At 43.4% G+C, this 19639-nt stretch overlaps 1 protein-coding gene across 1 annotated transcript in view; it reads right to left on the bottom strand.

Moving 5' to 3' along the window:
* Positions 1 to 3586: 3586 nt before the first annotated feature.
* LOC109938920 (TOX high mobility group box family member 2) overlaps positions 3587 to 19639 on the bottom strand; it is a 283863-nt gene continuing 267810 nt past the window's right edge. Inside the window, exon 5 of the mRNA XM_048608505.1 lies at positions 3587 to 3886. Coding sequence (XP_048464462.1) covers positions 3587 to 3886 — 300 coding nt within the window. The remainder of the gene's footprint in view (positions 3887 to 19639) is intronic.

The following is a 19639-nucleotide window of genomic DNA, read 5'->3' as shown; positions in this document are numbered from 1 at the left end:
CCCCCCACACCCATCACCCCCTCCCCCATCACCCTGCACTCCCCCCCTCCACACCCCTCACGTCCCCTACACACACTCATCCTGGTCCAGGATACAGGGGCCTGCTGAAGCCGATGGAACTGCCCTCAATCTTCAATATTTTTAATAAAAATTTTAACAGAAAATAGACATTGTTTCTGATGATTTTTCTCCCAGGTTTTCGTTGATCTGGAGATTCTTTGAAACTCCAGGCCATTCTGAGAGGGCTGGCCACCTTCATTGTGTTTTTATCTCAGAAACGATGGGTCTTTCAAAACAGTGTCTCTGTGTCTACAGGCAGCGAACATACAAGCCCTCAAAGTGTTAATGTGTCATGTTGGCACTGTATTGCTCATGAGCCTGTAACTGAACTGAATCACTGAATCACACGCACATGCAAAGGACATATGCCCAACTTTCATTTATCCTGCTCTTCCCCCACTCATCATGTCTTTTCTCCCCTATGCTCAGTGCCTTCTTATCCCCCTTTAGTTTCTTGCTGTATGTACACTCCCCAACCTATCTTACCACCTTCAATCAAACCAATTACACCGAAGGCCAACGCTGATCACTTCCGTCTCCCACTCTCTCCCCACATGGTCCAGACCTTTGGCAGAGGAGAGTCAATGCAGAGAAGTGTGAGGTAGTGCATTCTGGTTGGAAGAATGTTGAAGGACAACATATAGTAATGGGTCCTCACCTCACCCAGTTCCATTGTTAACTATCTAATTATTGCCAGAGAATCACTTGCAGTGATTTGTCTTCCTGTTCCTACACTGTTACCTCTGATGTCCCCCAGTGACCCAGCCTTGGTACCTTCTATCTCTCATCTACATGCTGTCCCTTGACACTGAGCTCAGCACTGGTTTTCACACATACGCTGAGGTTCCTAGCTCGAATTCACCACCAGCTCTCCCAAGTCACCCATTATTGTTAAATTATCAGACTGCATCTCTGACACCTAGAACCGGAGTGGCAAATATTGTTCCGAAGAAACAGAAACAGAGGTTGTTGGAAAACAGAATTAATGTGTCAGGTTCAGTGACCGTTCTTCAGAACGGATCTGCTGACTTTTTCCAGCAATTTCTGTTTTTGTTTCTGATTTTAAACATCTGCAGTTCTTTGCTTTTTTTGCTGCAATGAAATATTGGGCATAACGAAGACATTGTTTTCAGTCTCCTGTCCAAATTCTGTTTCCTAGGCACCAAATCCAGCCCTCACCTTGGCAACAGCCTGAACTAAAGCAGGCTGCTCACCATCTTGGTGTTACATTTAACTCTGAGGTGAGATCCTACTCACACATTCACACCATGACTAGCCACCTATTTCTGGCTGACCATCACGAGCATCCTCTGAAAAAAGGCAAGGGGTTGGATCACACTTTCAGTGCTGTCAACAGCTCTTACAAAAAGCATCTTGAGGCGGGTGGTGAAGGTGGGGAACAGATTGACTCAAATGGTACTAGAAATGAAAGATACCTGTCAGGAAGGGCTGAATGGCCTGGTAATCAGAGCTGAGAAACATGAGTGAGATAGGCCTGATGGACATTTTTGAGATAATGGAAGGGGTTTGACATTGAGAAGATTTCTCCACTTCTGGGTAAGAATCAGAGACCATCACTAATAAATCCAATTAGGAATTCAGGAGAAATCTCTGTACTCAAGGAACAGTGAGAAGAGGGCACAAGCAGGTTATAAACAGATACCATAGAATCCCTACAGTGTGGAAGCAAGCCATTCAGCCCATCAAATTCACACCAACTCCCCAAATGGAATCCCACCCAGACCCACCCCGCCATCATCCTGCATTTTCCTTCGTCTAATCCATCTAACCTACATATCCCTGAACACTACAGGTAATTTAACATGGCCAATCCACCTAACCTGCCTATCTTTGACTGTGGGAGGAAACCAGAGCACCCAGCAGAAACACACACACAGACACGGGGAGAATGTGCAAACTCCACACAGACAGTCGCCTGAGGATGGAATCGAACCTGGATCTTTGGCGCTGTGAGGCAGCAGTGCTAACCACTGAGCCACCATGCCACCCTATGGTTGCAAATGGAGTGTAAACTGGGAAAATGTGAAATTGTCCATTTCGTCAAGGAAAATGAAAAAATATATTATCAAAATGGTGAGAGATTGCAGAGTGCTGAGTTATAGAGTGATCTGAGTGAGCTAATGCATGAATCACAAAACAATTAGTATGCAGATGCAGCACGTAATTATGAAGTTAAAATGGATTATAAGTTATTGTGGGAGAAATTGAACTAGGGAGATTATGCTTCAGTTATACAGGGCATTAGTGAGACTGCATCTGGAGTACTGTATACAGTATTGGTCTCATTTAAGGAACATCGTTAATGTGTTGCAGGCAGCTCAGAGAAGGTTTACCAGCCTAATGCCTAAAGAGGGCTGATTTTATGAGTACAGTCGGACAGAATGGGCCTGTATCGGCTAAGATTAAGAATGACTAAAGGCTCTTGACCAGGCAGATGTGGAAAGGATGTTTCCTCTTTCTCCTCAGGAGAATCTAGAACTAGAGGTCAGAGTTTAAAATTAAGGTGTCACCCATTTAAAGCAGAGATTAGTCTTGCTAGTGTGTTGAAAATACAATATTCTGTCTAACAAGCAAGGCAAAAAATTGCTCTATTTGCAAAAATGAAGCTTATATTTTAGAAAATTCACTCTGAGCATGAGCAAATAGTTTGTGACTTGAGAAACGAGGCAATTTTTAAAAAATATCTAAAAAAGAAAATGAAAGCTAACTCACTTCTCTCTCCCTTTCCCCTCCCCTCCCTCTCCATCACTGAATCCTTCCCCTGCTCTATTGATCTTGTGAGAATTTCCTTCCAATATTGCAATCTTACTTTGAGTGGAGCTGGTCACTTCCAGCTGTTGTGAGATTCAGGTCAGGCAAGTGATAACAGTAATTATAATATGTGAAAGCCTGATGTTTATGACACACAGAAACAGGAATTGCTGGAAAAGCTCAGCAGGTCTGGAAGGGTCACCGGACCTGAAACGTTAACTCTGATTTCTCTCCACAGGTGCTGCCAGACCTGCTGAGCTTCTCCAGCAATTCCTGTTTTTATTTCTGATTTCCAACATCTGCAGTTCCTTAAGTTTTCATAGGTGATTATGACTATCCCAGGAGGAGATCCACTAAGGTTAGATCAGTTGGTCAGAGCTGGTGGATCTAACCAGCTGAAGAGTTAGCCCTGGAGTACTGACTACCAACACTGAATGGGAACTGTTCCGATCTCTGGCATTATCTTCTGGTGTCTTACTCAACATAAATTAAACACAAAAAATAGAAAACACTCTTTCTTATTCAAATAATGTGTTGTTTTAGTCTCTTCTGTTCTACTTCAGGAATTTAGTCCCTAATGTATTCTGAATATTTATAGCACCTTTACTTCTGAGAAGAAATTTGCATTCTACACTCACAATGTTTACAAAGGATTCAGAAATGACTGAACTAAATTATGGAGAGCTCGAATGGCTTGCCTTGTCCATGACACATCCTCAACACAGTGATGTTAGGACAGGTACGCACACACTGGCTATGGAACAAAGGAATGAGGCAGGTAGAAGCAAAGATTGAGTTGTACCTTGGACAGATGGTCAGACTCCTCTTCGTGTGCTGAGCTTGAGGGCGAGGGGGTGGCGGACTTGCTTCCAGGGGGCGAGGGAGAGCCGTGAGTCAGAATGCTCCTAGCTACATTCAGACTGACCTGTGCATTCAGTTGTGAATGGCTAATGGCAGACATGTGACTGGGCGGCATGATTCCTGACCGACTGACCAATGGGTGTTGAGGTCCTGAATCGTATTGAGGACCCTCTGGATGACCCATTCCATGCATCTGGAGAATAAAGATGAATTTTTAACAGCACATTAGTTGCCTGGGCTAGAAAAAAATCATTGTCGCAAAAAAAAAATTCATGGCGATAAACTGAAGCTGCAAATGATCACTAGCTCAAGTCCTAGGGTTGTCTGAGGCCAGGTCACTGTGTAGACAATGACTGAGGGATTACAGTTCTCTCTCAGGTTTAGGGGTGGTTAAATCTATTGAAAATATCTTGGAGTTTTCAGGCTGCTATGGCAGTAGGTTCTGAAGAAGTCTCCAGAATTGGCCAGAGATAGTAGGAACTGCAGATGCTGGAGAATCTGAGATAACAAGGTGTAGAGCTGGATGAACACAGCAGGCCAAGCAGCATCAGAGGAGCAGGAAGGCTGACGTTTCAGGCCTAGGCTTCCTGCTCCTCTGATGCTGCTTGGCCTGCTGTGTTCATCCAGCTCTACATCCAGAATTGGCCACTTTGCCATCACAGTATGTGTTTGCAACTGGGATAAGCATTTGAAAAACATCTCGTGGGATCTGGTGTTGAATGCGAAACTTAATATTCACACTTATTCATCAATAGTAAATTGGTCAATGTTTTAAAATTATATGGAAGCGATTAGAAGATTGGTTTTAGGAAAAACAATTAGCCTTTTCATAGATCTAGCCCACACTGTCAGTCTCTTTATCAGTTCCCTCATTTCTTTCTCACACCTGAATACACTGACTCTCAGCGATATCTGCACCATCTAATTCCAGCCTTTTGAGCACCTGCTTATAATAATGATTGAGCTATTGGGGGCCATGCTTTCAACTATCTCTGTCCTCAGCACAAGACCTCCTTTCCTAAACCTCTCCACTTCCTTTAAGACGCTCCTTGAAACTTAGCTCATTGGTCAAGCTTATTGCTCATTGTCTTAAATGAATATAAGTTGTTACTTCACAGATCTGCCCTGAAACTTCCATCATTAATGCTGTAGCCCCTTTGTATAAATGACCGTTTTCAGGCCCTTCATTCTACAGTCTGACTCCCCAATGTTGGTTTTGTGTCGTGGTCTTTTATCCTTTTCCCCAGGTAAACTGTCCCATAGATTCACTTCACCATCTCCCCAGTTAGTGGGGAAAACAGCACTGACAATACCTTGACATCTACTCTTTATTGCTGCCTGTAGACTGAACACCTTTAGAAGCTGCTGGTGACTGATAATTCCTGTCTTTGTTGTCCAGCTGCAATACCTGGGCTTTCTAAGGTCTCAAGGACCATAATATCCATTCTGTGATGAGGTGATCAGACCTGTGTACAATATTCCAGCCAAGGCTCTGATCCAAGTCTTAAACATTGTCAACGCAATTGGTTTTGATTTAACACTCTCTCGGTCTACAAACAGCTGTTTTACAGCTCAGCGATAATCATCTTTCTGATTGACACATCAATCCCTGCTCTGATTCCCTCCTCTTTCAGAATTGTACACTTAGAAGCCAAAGCAGAAGAGACTGTTGTAAACTTGTTTGGATTAGTGTGGCTACAGTAGGCACAGTACTGGCAGACCCCACATTATCAATGTGTATGTGCATAAGTCAATTTGTAGCCAAGTTGGAACATCATACAGTACAGGATAAAACAGCTATTCGTAAATACAACTGAACAGTTGCATGTTGGATCCTCAAAATTAATATTAATACATCCCTATATAGGATCACGTTCCTAACTAGGAGTGTTCATAGTTGGACATTTGTAAATCGGGGTTACCTGTACACTTCAACAGAGTACTCATCAACAAAATGATGGTTTTTCAAATTTCCCCAATATAGTCTCTCAGCCTCTCCTCTGTAACTGCTTCACTGAACACAAAACTACTGTTTACCTCATGGTCTTTCAGTTTGTAAATCTGCAGTGATGTAATGTTTCTCTTTCAGAATATAAATTATCATTTGATTTGGTTAGGTCAGGCTTGTTGGTGAACTATTAGGAGGAGGGGCGATGTTTATACACTGGGTCATCAATCTGAGATTCAAAGAACAGTTAATGGGGCAAAGACAACATGGTCTTGTGAAAGGGGAATTCTGTTTGAGGATGTAATAAGCAGGCTGCGGAAAGGGGAACAAGGAGATGGAGTAGATCTGGATTTCCCAAAGGTTGCTACAAAAGATCAGAACTCTCAGGCATGGAGAGAGGATTGGTTAGCTGACAGGAAACAGAGTTAGGACAAGTGGATACTTTTCAGGTGAGCAAACAGTAACTAATGAATAACACAGCAACAAGGATCAGAGTGCAACCATTTACAGTCTGCTTTAATGGCTTGGATGAAAGGCACAACTGCATTTTATACTTTCATGGGATGTGGGTGGCACTAGCTGGATCAGCATTTATTGCCCGTCCCTAGTTGCCCCTTGAGAAGGTGTGGGTGAGCTGCCTTCTTGAACCGCTGCAGTCCATGTGCTGTGGGTTGACACACAATGCCCTTAGGGAGAGAATTTCAGGATTTTGACCCAGTGACACTGAAGGAATGGAGATATGTTTCCAAGTCAGGATGGTGAGTGGCTTGGAGGGGAACTTGCAGGCGTGGTGTTCCCCTGTATCTGTTTCCCTTATCCTTCTATTTGAGAGTGGTTTGGAAGAATTTAGATGAGTATTTGAAACACCATAGGCTACAACCAAGTGCTGAAACTGGGACTAGAGCAGACAGGCACTCAGTGCTCAGCACAAACAAGGGGCCTCTTTCCATTCTGCAGGACTCTATGACACCTGCTGTTGCCGAGTATGGAACTAGGGGTCACTGTGGACCGAGATGAGAAGGAATTTTGTTTTTGCGATACTTTGGAATTCTCTTCCCAGAGAACTGGGTGCCTGACTATGGAATATGTTCAAAACTGAGCTTGATAGCTTTGAGGATGCTGACAGAAGCAGGGGATATGGGAAAAGGGGGAAGGTTAGTCATGATGTGATTGAACAGAGCAGCAGACCCGAGGGGATGAATTGTCAGTTCCTTCTGTTTGTTTTTCTCACACCTACCCATTGAATTTCCCACACTTTGCAGAAATAATTTGAAGGGATAAATGAGAGAAATTGGGGGATAATGTTCTAACCTACTACTTTCTAACATGCTGATCTCTACTGATAACGACCTCACCCTCTGATTCATATTTTCATTCAAATTGGAAAGTGTTTCAGTAAGTTTCTCACAGTCTTTAAACAAAAACTGATCACCATGGTATCTAATTACAACTAAAAATGTTAACTTTGTTATAACGGGCTGGCCGTGTATTACTGGGGATAGCCCCAGATATCTCAGAGGGGAACTCCCTCAGGCAGATTCCCAAGGCCCACTCAACTTGTGCTTTCATTGAGTGAGTTTTTAATTCCAAACAAGACAGGACAGAGCAAAGCAAAATTGGGAATGGAGCAGCCTTGGGATGTTAGCATCACAGAGGTCACCCTATTCAATGCTGATGCAGTAAAATGAGTTCACCTGAAATCTAGCTAAAACAGCATCTGGCCTGTTACTGACTGGAACCAATCACACTCTTTCACACAGCTCCTTCGATACTGAAGCAGGCCATGTCCAAATGCAGGACAATACCCAGGCTTGGGCTGACTACTGGCAAGTAACATCCATGCCACACAAATGCCAGGCAATGGCTATCTCCAATAAGAGACAATCTAACCACCGCCCCTTGACGTTCAATGGTGTTACCACCGCTGAATCCCCTGCTATCAACATCCTGGGAATTACCACTGACCAGAAACTGAACTGGACCAGCCAAATAAATAGTGTGGTTACGTGAACAGCTCAGAAGCTGGGAATACTGCAGCAAGTAACTCACCTCCTGACTCCTCAAAATCTGTCTACCGTCTACAAGGCACAAGTCAGGAGTGTGATGGAATACCCCCCACTTGACTGGATGGGGACAGCTCCAACAACACTCAAGAAGCTCAAGGGTAGGTGGATTGGCCGTGCTAAATTGCCCATAGTGCCCAGGGATGTTTAGGTTCAGTGGGTTAGATATGGGAAATTAGGGGAATGGGTCTGGGTGGGAATACTCTTCAGAGGAGTAGTGTGGACATGTTGGGCTGAATGGCCTGTTTTCACACTGTAGGGATTCTATGATGATCTATGATGATGACCATCCAGGACAAAGCAGCCCATTTGATTGGCACTGCATTCACAAACATTCACTCCCTCCGCCACCAATATATAATGGCAACAGAAACCTTCAAGTTGCATCAACTTGTATCCATCAAGATACAAGACACACTCCAAAACCTGACTGAGGCTCCTTGAACAGCAAACCTATAAGCTCAAACACAGAAGGACAAAGGCATAAAATACATCAGAACACCACGACCTCAAATTGCCCTCCAACCATTCACCATCCTGACTGTGGACTATATTGCTATTCCCTCACTGTTGCTGAGTCAAAACCCTGGAATGTGCTCCCTAACAACATTGTGGCGTACCTATACTACATGGGTTGTGGCGTTCAAAAAGGCAGACTGGCAGTTAACTATCAGTCACTATTAACTCATCCATTCTGAGCTGTGTTCCTTTGAACATTCAAAGTTCATTTTCCAACAATTCAGCACTGTCCTCTCATGCAGTGTGAATGCTGTTTTCCTATTAATTTGATATTTCTTGCCAATCATCCTAATGAGTGCAAGATGAAAAGTATAGAAAAAATGTATCTTTTCTCAGTCATGCTCAAGTTCTGTACAAACAAGAGACTATCTTAATTCATTGTGTAAAAGGCAAAGTCACCATAGGATTGTTCTCACATCAGAGAGAGAGAGAGATGACGCCTCAGGCAAGGGGGAAGAGGTTGAGAAGGAGTGACCTTCATGGTAACTTCAGCCAGTGTGGAAATGGAGCCCACACTATTGGTCTCACTCCGAATCAGAGACCAGCTGTCCAGCCAACTGAGCTAACCAACTCCTGATTGCAGTGAGCCAGAGCAATGGTGAAGAGATTGGCCAATCAAAATAAACTATAATTTGCCCCAAACTAGTCTTTTTTTAAGATAAAAACTAAAACAATGTCAACAATGGTCCCTGTCAATCAAGGAGGTGGCAGAGTTTGAAATATTTATTTTGTGGAATCAGTTAGACACGGGGAGTTGTAATATTGAGTACCCACCATCAGAGGGCATGTTGTTGTGGACTGTCTAAAGAAGCTCTTCTATGAATCTTATCAGAGTTTTCACAGGAGCCCAGTCAATGAAACCCCCTTCCCCTAGTTCTAGCGAAAAAAGGAAGTGTAGAAATACGTTAAACTAACACTGAACCTTAGTTACATCTCACCAGGTGCACATTTATGTTCTCAGTATCATATCTAAAAAAGTATAGGGGCACAGGAGGAGGTGCAGAGCAAACTTACAGGAGAGAGAGCAGATTTCTCTAGAAAACACTAAGGCTGAGGAGTGACCTTACAGAGGACTTTAATGTCATGAATCTGTTTGACAGGTAGATGGGGAGATCTTTCTCTTTAAATGAAGGGCCATCGGTATAAGACAATCACTAATAAATCAAACAGGTAATTGAGGACAAGCCTCTTCCCCCCAGAGAGTGGGGTGAATGTGCGCCATGCTTCCTCGGGGAATGGTTGAGGCGAACACTTTTAATACATTTTAAGGGCAAAGCTGGATAAACGCAGGAGAAAGAAAGGAATAGAAGGGATAGGGTGAAGGTGTGAGATGAAGAGCAGGTGGGAGAAAGGTCAAGGGAAGCAAAATGATGGCGTAGACCAATGGAGCGGAATGCGCTGTTTCTCTACAAGGACTGAGCATAAGGCAGTATAATTTAAGTTGTTAAACTCCGATCCACTCAACATTGGAATCCTGGTCTCACAGGCTCAATCAGTTAGGATGATTTTCACTGGAGTTCAGAAGAATGAGGAGGATCTCATAGAAACCTATAGAATTCCAACAGAACTCTGCAGGATAAACACAGGAAGGATGTTCCTAATGGCCAGGGTGTCCAGAACCAGGGGGTCAGGATGTGGAGTAAACCATGTAGGACTGAGATGAGGAGAAATGTCTTCACCTAGAGATTGGTGAGCCTGTGGAATTCTCTGCCACTGAAAAGAGTCGAGGGCAAGTCATTGAATATATTCAAGAAGGAGGCAGATACAGTTTTTAGGCCTAAAGAGATCAAAGGCTTGGGGGAAATAAGCAGGAACAGGGCACTGAGTTAAATGATCAAGACTTGATTATGTTGAATGTAGCAGCAAGCTCAAAGGGCCAAATGGCCTGTTCCTGGCTGTATTTTCTGTGCTTTTGTGTAGCATCAAATCATTGAGCTTTGTCAAGGACTGCAGTGGATGGGAAATGGCTTGTCTTCTTAATCTGAAATGAGATGCTGAGTGAAGTGGTACGGCGAGGACAAAGCTAAGCCAGAAAAGGCAAATAGCCAGGACACAGGCCATATGAAAGGTCATTAACCTTCCTGCAGATACATTATACATTCAGGTATATACTATATCTTATCACAGATTGCTTTCTGAAACTCTGCTGTGTGTTCCCTGGAGGTTTTTCAAACCATATTACATGGCTACAGTAGTTTAATTAATCATCTGGTGAGTTAACAACAGTCTCCAATAATTAAAACTGATATCTCATGAATATGTAAATCATAAAATGAAGGCTAATTGCAAATGCTTCTTAAAAAATGTGTAACACACTGGACTTCCCAAGTCTGGACTCTTGGGGAGACGGGAATGTTGTGGAAGTAGAGAGTTTGGGACCTGCCCTTTCACATTGGAGAATGAACTGGCTACAAGGGATGATCAATGCATGACAACTGTAGCTTTAAACAGGAAACTGGATCAATATGTGATACATGGAAAAATGTAAAGGTATAAAGGGGGAGGCAGTGTTGGAGTGGTAATGTCACTGGACCAGTAATCCAGAACCCCAGGGTGATGTTTTGGCAAAGTGGGGTTTGAATCCCATCACAATAGATGGTTAAAACTTGAATTCAATTTAAATACAGAGAGCTGATCTAATTATTTTTGATCAATAGTTAGGGAATCATGGGTTATGGGAAAAATACAGGAGAGGGAACATGAGGAATGCCAGATCACCTTTGATCATATTGAATGGCAGAACAGGCTCAAGGGGCTGAATGGCCTACTCCCGTTTTGATGTCTAATGGTGATTATGAATCCATTGCTGATTGTCATAGAACCTCATCTGGTTCACTCACATCCTTCAGGGATGGAAATCTGCTATCCTCACCTGGTCTGGCCTACATACTCAACTACCCCAGACCCACAGCAATGTGATTGGCTGTTAACTGCCCTCTAGTCAATTAGGAATGGGCAATAACTGCTGGCCTGGCCAGTGACACCAACATTCTACATATTAATTGAAAAGAAAGATTGCAGGACAGTTTACTCCTTTGGAATGCCCTTGTAAAGAGATAGTATTGACACAATGGTGTGAAGGGCCATCTTGTGTGCTTTGGACCTTTGTAGCTTTGTTCTGGATGACCTCAGGCCATTTTAAGCATTGTCCATGTCTAAACAAAGTCAGTGATTTTCAGCAGGGTCAGTCAATCACAGGGGCATCACAAATGGAGCCCAATCCTTCCCTTTGCCAGTGGGGACAACAGGAAGCACAGTGAGTCTCCAGCTATGGAGCACATGCTGAATCAGGGACCTTCCTGACACATGGAAAGGGAGAGACACTGAGATTCTGTGCAGTGTACTGAATATTCAAATAATCCACAAATTTATATTTGTACTGGTGCCACTCCATCACCCAGACCACCTACATCCACCTCTATAATGTAGAACCCCCACCGTCCTATTTCTGCTTACTGGTTAAACACTCTGCCCTGCCTTTGTAATATCTGGACTTCTATGCTTTTCTAACAGGTCTCCCCTTCCCTTCTCTGTAAAACTGACTGCATCCAATTCTCTCCTGACCAGTATTATCACCAAATTCTTTCTGTCGATCATCTCCTGTCCAGTCATTTCTGACCAACATTAGTGCCAATCCATCAGTGCCTGCAATCTGAAATTCTCAGTCTCATGCTCAAGCAGCTCCCCGCTCTTACACCTCTGTGACCTCGTCCAGACCTGGAGCTATCCTAAATGCTGACACTCTATCTGTGGTCTTACACGCATCCTCTACTCCACCATTGGTATCAATGCTCCCAGTTGCCTGACACCGCTGGAATTCCCTCACAAAGCCTCTTAGCCTCTCTACCTCGCTCAGCTTCTTCTATTTCTTAACACCTGAAATCAGCAAGTTGTCTTTTCTGGGAGAGAGGGACATGGCTAGATTTGTATTGACCAGAGTTTAGATGAGCCAGAGGTGACATGATTGAAACATAGAAGGTTCTGAGGGGTCTTGACTGGGTGTACACGGCAAGCCTGATTCTTCCACTAGAACTTGGAGAATCTAGAACTTGGGGTCACTGTTTAAAAACAAAGGATCATCCACTTCCGACAGAGATGAGGAAGAGTCATTTCTTTCGTACAGTTGTGAGTCTTTGGAACTCGCTTCCTGAAAAAGGCAGTGGAAGATGTTTAAGGTGTAGGTGAATAGATTCAGGTTAAACAAGGGGGTTGAAGGGCATGGGAGCAGGTGAGGATGTGGACTTGAGTTTACAATCAGACCAGTGCAATCCTATAGAATGGAGATGATGGGATAACAATATCATCACCAGGCCTACTGGTTTGGATAGTGTTCTGGTGACCTGGATTCAAGTCCTGCCATGGTAGATTTTGAATGCAATTTTTAAAAAAGTCTGGAATTATAAGATCATAAGACCATGAGACATAGGAGCAGAAATTAGGCCATTCGGCCCATTGAGTCTGCTCCACCATTCAATCGTGGCTGATAAGTTCCTCAACCCCATTCTCCCACTTTCTCCCCGTAACCCTTGATCCCCTTGACAATCAAGAACCTATCTATCTCAGTCTTAAATGTACTCAATGACCTGGCCTCCACAGCCTTCTGTGGCAGTGAATTCCATAGATTCACCACTCTCTGGCTGAAGAAGTTTCTCCTTATCTCCGTTCTAAAAGGTCTTCCCTCTAATCTAAGGCTGTGTCCTTGGGTCCTAGACTCTCCTACAAATGGAAGCATCTTCCCAACATCCACTCGGTCCAGGCCATTCAGTATTCTGTAAGGTTCAATTAGATCCCCCCTCATCCTTCTAAACTCCAATGAGTATAGTCCCAGAGTCTTCAAACGTTCCTCATATGTTAAACTTTCTATTCCTGGGACCATTCTCGTGAACCTCCTCTGAACCCGCTCCAGGGCCAGTACATCCTTCCTGAGATTTAGTATCTAATTAAGTAATTAATGGTGACTTTGAAGCACTTGTCATAAAAAAAATTGCTGATTATCTTAAAACCCTATCTGGTTCATTTTAGGGAATAAAATCTGCCTTCTTTACCTGGTCTGATCTACATGTGACTCCAGACCCACTGTAGTATGATTGGCTCTTAACTGCCCTCTGGGCAATTAGGTTTGGGCAATAAATGCTGCCTGAGCCAATGACACTCACATCCCACGAGTGAATAAAATGAATGAATTGCCTACTCCTGCTCCCAACTTGTACATTTTTATGTAAAATCCACCCCTTTTGACAAGTTTTTAATCAACCTTCCCAATGTCTCCTCGCAGCCTTTTGTCAAATTTTGTTTGTGAACATTTCTGTGATGATTTAGACTGGTTTTCCACGTTAAAGATGCTCTATAAAAGTGAGTAGCATGTATTGTATTATTTGTACTGTGCGTGTGTGTGTAAGTGCACAGGAGAGACATCCATTTTCCTAATCAGAATGATCACTGTTCTCAGTTGTTGCCTATGGCAACAAGAAAAAAAAAATAATGTTGGCTTTTATAAGCAGACCCTTACCAACCAAGCAATAATATTAGCACTTAACCTAAATTTTCAGGACTTACAGACTGCACAGTCCTCTCTCTGTATTGGTAAATGATTTATTGGAGTGATGCTTCATTTACAATAAAGAGGAGCTGGAAATGAGAAAAGGTACATTACCCTGAGGACTGGACTCAAATAAATGGATTCAAGGCTGAAAAAGGCTGTTACAGTGATGGAATATGTGTGGAAATCAGTTCATTCAGGTCCCCTTCCATTTTGTTGTCTTAAATGTTGCTGCTCTCCAAAAGGTTGTTTTATTTTACATGTAATTTGCATGCATCTCAAAACTGGGTAGTGTCCCCGTGTCAAAAAAATACTGGGGGTGAGGAGGAAAGGAACGAACCACAGACTTGGGGGAGCTCCTGAACTTGGCTAATCAAACCAGAAATCGACACACCCAAAAATACCTTTTCATTCAGCACTTCAAGTGAGCGAATTATTACAGAAATAAGCAATCTGACCTGACTCGTTTTCACTAGTGCGCTTGAGTTAAATAGTCATTGTCTTTCGGGGGTCCACAGAACGTAATGAGATCATATTTGCAGGGACGTAGGAAATAGGAAATAGGAGCAGGAGCAAACCATCCAACCCCTCAAAGCCTATTCCATGTTCAATTTAATCATTGCTGAACTCTGAACTCAATTTTGCAGATTGCGCACATACTGTCTGTATTACATAGTCTCCAGACAGGACTGTGCACATATTCATAGAATCACAGAATTATACATCTCAGAAGAAACCCTTCGGCCCATCAAGTCTGTACTGACTGCTCTAAATCTACACTTGTCCCAGTTCAGCACTAGGCCCATAGCCTTGAATGTTATGACAGTTCAAGCGCTCATCCAAGTATTTTTTAAAGGTTGTGAGGTTTCCTGGCGCAACTACTCTCCCAGGCAGTGCATTTCAGACCCCCACTACCCATTACAACACTCCACCCTGTTCCCTGGCCAACATCTCTGTCTCTGGCTTGCTGCAGTGTTCCAGCGAAGCTCAGTGCAAGTTGGAAGAACAGCACCTCATTTTCTGCTTGGGAACCCTTCAGCCCTCCGGACTTGATATCGAGTTCAATAACTTTAGGAATTGAAGCACCTTCTGCTATGTCCTTACCCCAACCTCCACACACCAGGCCTTGTTATCACATGGTCTGCTATTACACACATAGCCCCCACTAATAGCTATTCATTCTCCCAGGCTGACAGTTAGCCACTCCTTTCTCTGTCCAACTGTTCTTCTCTCTCTTTGGGCTCTATCACCACCCATTGTTTACACCTTACCTCTCCTCCCCCACCCCATCTTTTGCATAAAAACCAACATTTTGCCAGCTACGATCAGTTCTAAGGAAGGGTCACTGGACCTGAAACATTAACCCTGATTTCTCTCCACAGATGCTGCCAGACCTTTTCCAGCAATTTCTGTTTTTGTTTATAATTATAGGGCTCTGTGTTGTATTGACATTGGGAATTTTAGTTGAACCCCCTAAGATTAGAGAAGGAATGTCAATTAGACTGGGTTCTGGCCTATAATTTATACAGAGCCTTCCAATCAAGCACAGAAATACATCAAGGTTTCTGTCTCTGCTTGTTGACTAATTGGAGCCTCAATGAAAAATTGTGTTGGGAATATTCAGAAACCTCTCAGCAGTTTACTTGGATAGGTGTCACATTCAAGAAAAACCAATTCCTTCTATCTACCTTCACATCAGATCCATAACAGTTCCCAGAGTAGAGACGAGGAGAGCTAAACTCTCACGTGTATGTCGTGCCTCATAGCCAAACTCTGGAGTGTGTAAGGCTGATTTCTTACAACAGATCACTTTGTTTTTGTGGCATGTTTCTTTGGTTTGGTTTAATTCCTAACCACCAGGTCTCAGGCCCCACCCCAGAGTTGAAATGGCCCTTTTGTTTTTGCTCCTGTGGTCAGCAGAAATGCCCTGTCCTCATCCTTCCCAATGTGCAATCTTCACAAAGTTGACCATTTTGGCCCTCCACCATTACCCAGTGGGATGGAGCTGCTGTTTTTACTGAGTCAGTCACTTCAATGGATGTTCCTCCCACTTCCATAACACCTGGAATTTCCAGGGATCTATCCATAGGCCTCATCCTATTTCTCATCTCCATGTGGTCCCTCAATGACACCATTGGAAAAACCATTCTTCATATACACTCATGCACTGACAACACCCAGCTTAATCCCATCTCCTTCTGACACCACTGTCCCTTTTCTTACATTGTCAGAAGCTCACCCCACATCTAATCCTGAAAAAATAGAGATTTCTTCAAGTGAAATATTTGGAAGATCAAAGCTATTGTCTTTGGTTACAGCCTTAAACTTTGTTAGCTAGAGACTATACCTTCCCTCTTTATGACAAGATCCAAGGCTAAACCACACGGTCCACAATCTTGGTGTCTTGTTTAATCCTGAAATGAGCTTCTCACCACATACCCACACCGTCACTGAAACTGCTTTCTCCCACTCGTCACATCTCCCAACTTCACCCCTGCCTCAGCTTAGCTCCTGCTCAAACCCTCCTCCATGTCTTAGTCACCTCGAGACTCAACTATTCCAATTGATGCCAGGCTGGCGTCTCTCTGTGAGGTTATCCAAAACTTTGCTCTCAACAAGTCTCACTCCACCAACTGGGGACTCACACTGGTTCCTGTGTTGGTTCACCTACATTTAAAATTTTCATTCTTATTTACAAATCCTTCTCTGGTCTTGTTCCTCCCTGTTCCTGCAACTCCCTGAAGCCCAACAACACTTGAGATTTCTGCACTTCCCTAATACAATCCCTCTCCCTGCCAAGTCCTATCCCTAATTTCCATTGCTTCAATTCTGGCAGCCATACCTCTCCTGCTTATATCTTTCATCTTATCTCTCTCTCTCTCTCTGTCTCTCTCTCTCTCCCCTCTACACAGTCTTTAAAACCTGCCTGTTTGGCTAAGCTTTTGGACATCTGACCTGATATCACCTTATATGGCGAGGGTCAGATTTCCTTTGGTTATGCTCCTGTGAAACATCTTGAATCATTTTACAATGTTAAAGCTCCCATCCCCCCACCATTACCATCTACACTCAGGGCCTCTGCTCAGTTTCAGGGTTGTCCCATGATTCTGGTAGAGCCTCCCAACATCCCTCCCCCCCAGGGCGAATATTTGAAATTGTGGGGAGTTTTCTCCTGGATTGGGTTTGTGAATCTGAGGATTGTCCTGACTCTGCTGTCCTGACCTCAGCCTTAAAATTCAGGCCATTGTTTTGCCGAATAATTCCATCAGGAGAGGGAACTAAAGCAGGCCATGGGGCCTGATGACATGTTACTAGGTCACGTCTTCAGTTTGAGTTGGGAAGCTTGAGTCAGGAAATTTCCCAATTTGCAGACCCCTGTCAGTTTAAAGGACCCCATTGGGTGGTGGGTGTAGGATAGGATTGGGTCTGCCAATCCTGGAAACAGATTCTAGGCCACCTTAAACCACCACCCCTCCATGCCAACTCCATGCCAACTCATGCTCCTTATGCACCCCATACCCTCCCAATGCACCTTCCTCAACCACTCACATAGTATCCAGACTGGACAGATCTGAGGAGCCATGTGGAGATGACAACAATATTAACATAACAAATTCATAGGGCTTTCATGTGAAAAGCATTCCCATTTGCAAAACACATTCAAGCTTTTAAATCTCAAGTGGTCAATCTCTTAGAAAAGCAAACTTTATTCAGATGCCAGAAAGGGACAAACCTTTGCTGGACTCTTTAAACTGTCAATCAAACCATGAACTCAAAAACTGTCTGCTAAGATAACTATAGCATTTGGAACTCAGCCAATAATTTGTAACATATGATAGTAGCTCTGGTGAAATGTCAACACATACCTCTATTTTAATGACAAAAACAGAGGACCTAAACCCTCTGGCCTTTCAATCAAAATGGTTTCTTTTTAACACTCACCAACAGTTGCAGGCTGTTTCCTTCATGTCTAAAGAGTGGGATGTTTAAAAAATGAAGATCAAGACACTTCAATGCATTTATCACACTTTCGAGCATGTTTACGACTTCTGCATAAATTAGTGACAGCTACACCATGGGCCAGCCCAAATAGGGTTTGTTTGAATTCAGCACTGAGCTCCAATGAGTTTGTGTATCTCTCCTGAAGAGTCCTACCCTAGACCCCCATCTACAAAAATGTAGTCAGTTGGAAATATGGCTGGGATGTCTGCCATTTCCTGTTCAGCGAGAATCTATGAAATTTGAGCCCAGAGGATCCAGTGATGTACTGAGAAGGTGGGTACTCATTGAGATCAATGTCTTATTGGGCCAATGATGTGGAGATGCCGGTGTTGGACTGGGGTGGACAAAGTCAGAAGGCACACGACACCAGGTTATAGTCCGACAGGTTTATTTAAAATAACAAGCTTCCGGAACGCTGCTCCTTCACCTGACAAAGGAGCAGTGCTCTGAAAGCGTGAGATTTTAAATAAACCTGTTGGACTATAACCTGGTGTCGTGTGACTTCTGACTTTATTGGGCCAATGATAAGGTGTAGGAGCAGATGTAGGGCATTCAGCCTCAAGTTTTCTATGCTATTCAATGAGAGTTGATCTGATCATTCTCAACTCCAATTTCCTGCATTTTCCCCATAACTCTTGATTCCTCCTTCTTGATTAAAAATCTTTCCGTCTCAGCTTGACTATGATAACAACCCAGCCTGTGAGCCCTCTTCAGTAAAGAATTCTACAGATTGGCTACTCTCTGAGAGAAGAAATTCCTCCTCATCTCCGTCCTAAAGAGAATCTACAAGTATATTCAGGGCAAAAGAGTAACTAGGGAGAGAATAGGGCCCCTTAAAGATTAAAGAGGTCATCTACGTATGGAACCATAGGAGATGGGTGAGATCCTAAACTGATGTTTCGTATCAGTATTTACTGTGGAGAAAACTATGGAAGGTAGGGAATTCGGGGAAATAAATAGTGATGTCTTGAAAAGATTCCATGTTACAGAAGAGGAGGTTTGGGAGGTCTTAAAATGCATAAAGGTAGATAATTCCCTGGGACCTGATCAAGTATATCTCAGGACATCGTGGGAAGCTAAGGAAGAAATTGTGGGGCCTGTAGCAGAGATATCTGTACCATCGACCATGAGGTGTCAGAAGACTGGAGGGTGGCTAATGTGCCATTATTTAAGAAAGGCTGCAAGGAAAAGTGAGGGAACTCTAGAGCAGTGAGCTGAACATCAATGGAGAGTAAGTTGTGTGAGGACATTCTGAGAGACAGGATCTACATGCATTTGGAAAGACAAGGACTGATTAGGGTTAGTCAACATGGTTTTGTGTGTGGGAAATTGTTTCTCACAAATTTGATTGAGTTCTTTGAATAGGTGACCAAGAAAATGCATGAAGGTAGAGTGGTAGATGTTATTTACATGGACTTTAGCAAGGTCTTTGACAAGGTTCCACATGGTAGACTGGTTAGTAAGGTTAGGTCACATGGGATCCAGGTAGAGCTGATTGTGGATACAAAATTGACTTGATGGTAGGAGACAGAGGGTAGTGGCAAAGGACTGTTCTTCAGACTGGGGGCCTGTGACTAGCAGAGTTCCACAGGGTTTTCTGTTGGATCCACTGTTCTCATCATTTCTATAAACGATTTAGATGAGAATATAAGAGGCATGGTTAGTAAGTTTGTGGATGACACCAATGTGGAATAGTGGATAGTGAAGAAGATTATCTAAGAGTACAATGGCACTTTGATCAACTGGGCTAGTGAGCCCAGGAATGGCAGGTGGAGTTTAGATAAATGCGAAATGTCGCATTTTAGTAAGACAAACCAGGGCAGGACTTACACAGTTAATGGTAGGACCTTGGGGAGTGTTATCAGACAGAGACAC

This window comes from Rhincodon typus, chromosome 19, assembly GCF_021869965.1.
Source record: "Rhincodon typus isolate 14 chromosome 19, sRhiTyp1.1, whole genome shotgun sequence".
Taxonomy (NCBI): Eukaryota; Metazoa; Chordata; class Chondrichthyes; order Orectolobiformes; family Rhincodontidae; genus Rhincodon; species Rhincodon typus.
Note: the sequence above shows the minus strand (reverse complement) of the source record. Positions and strands in the feature narration are given on the sequence as shown.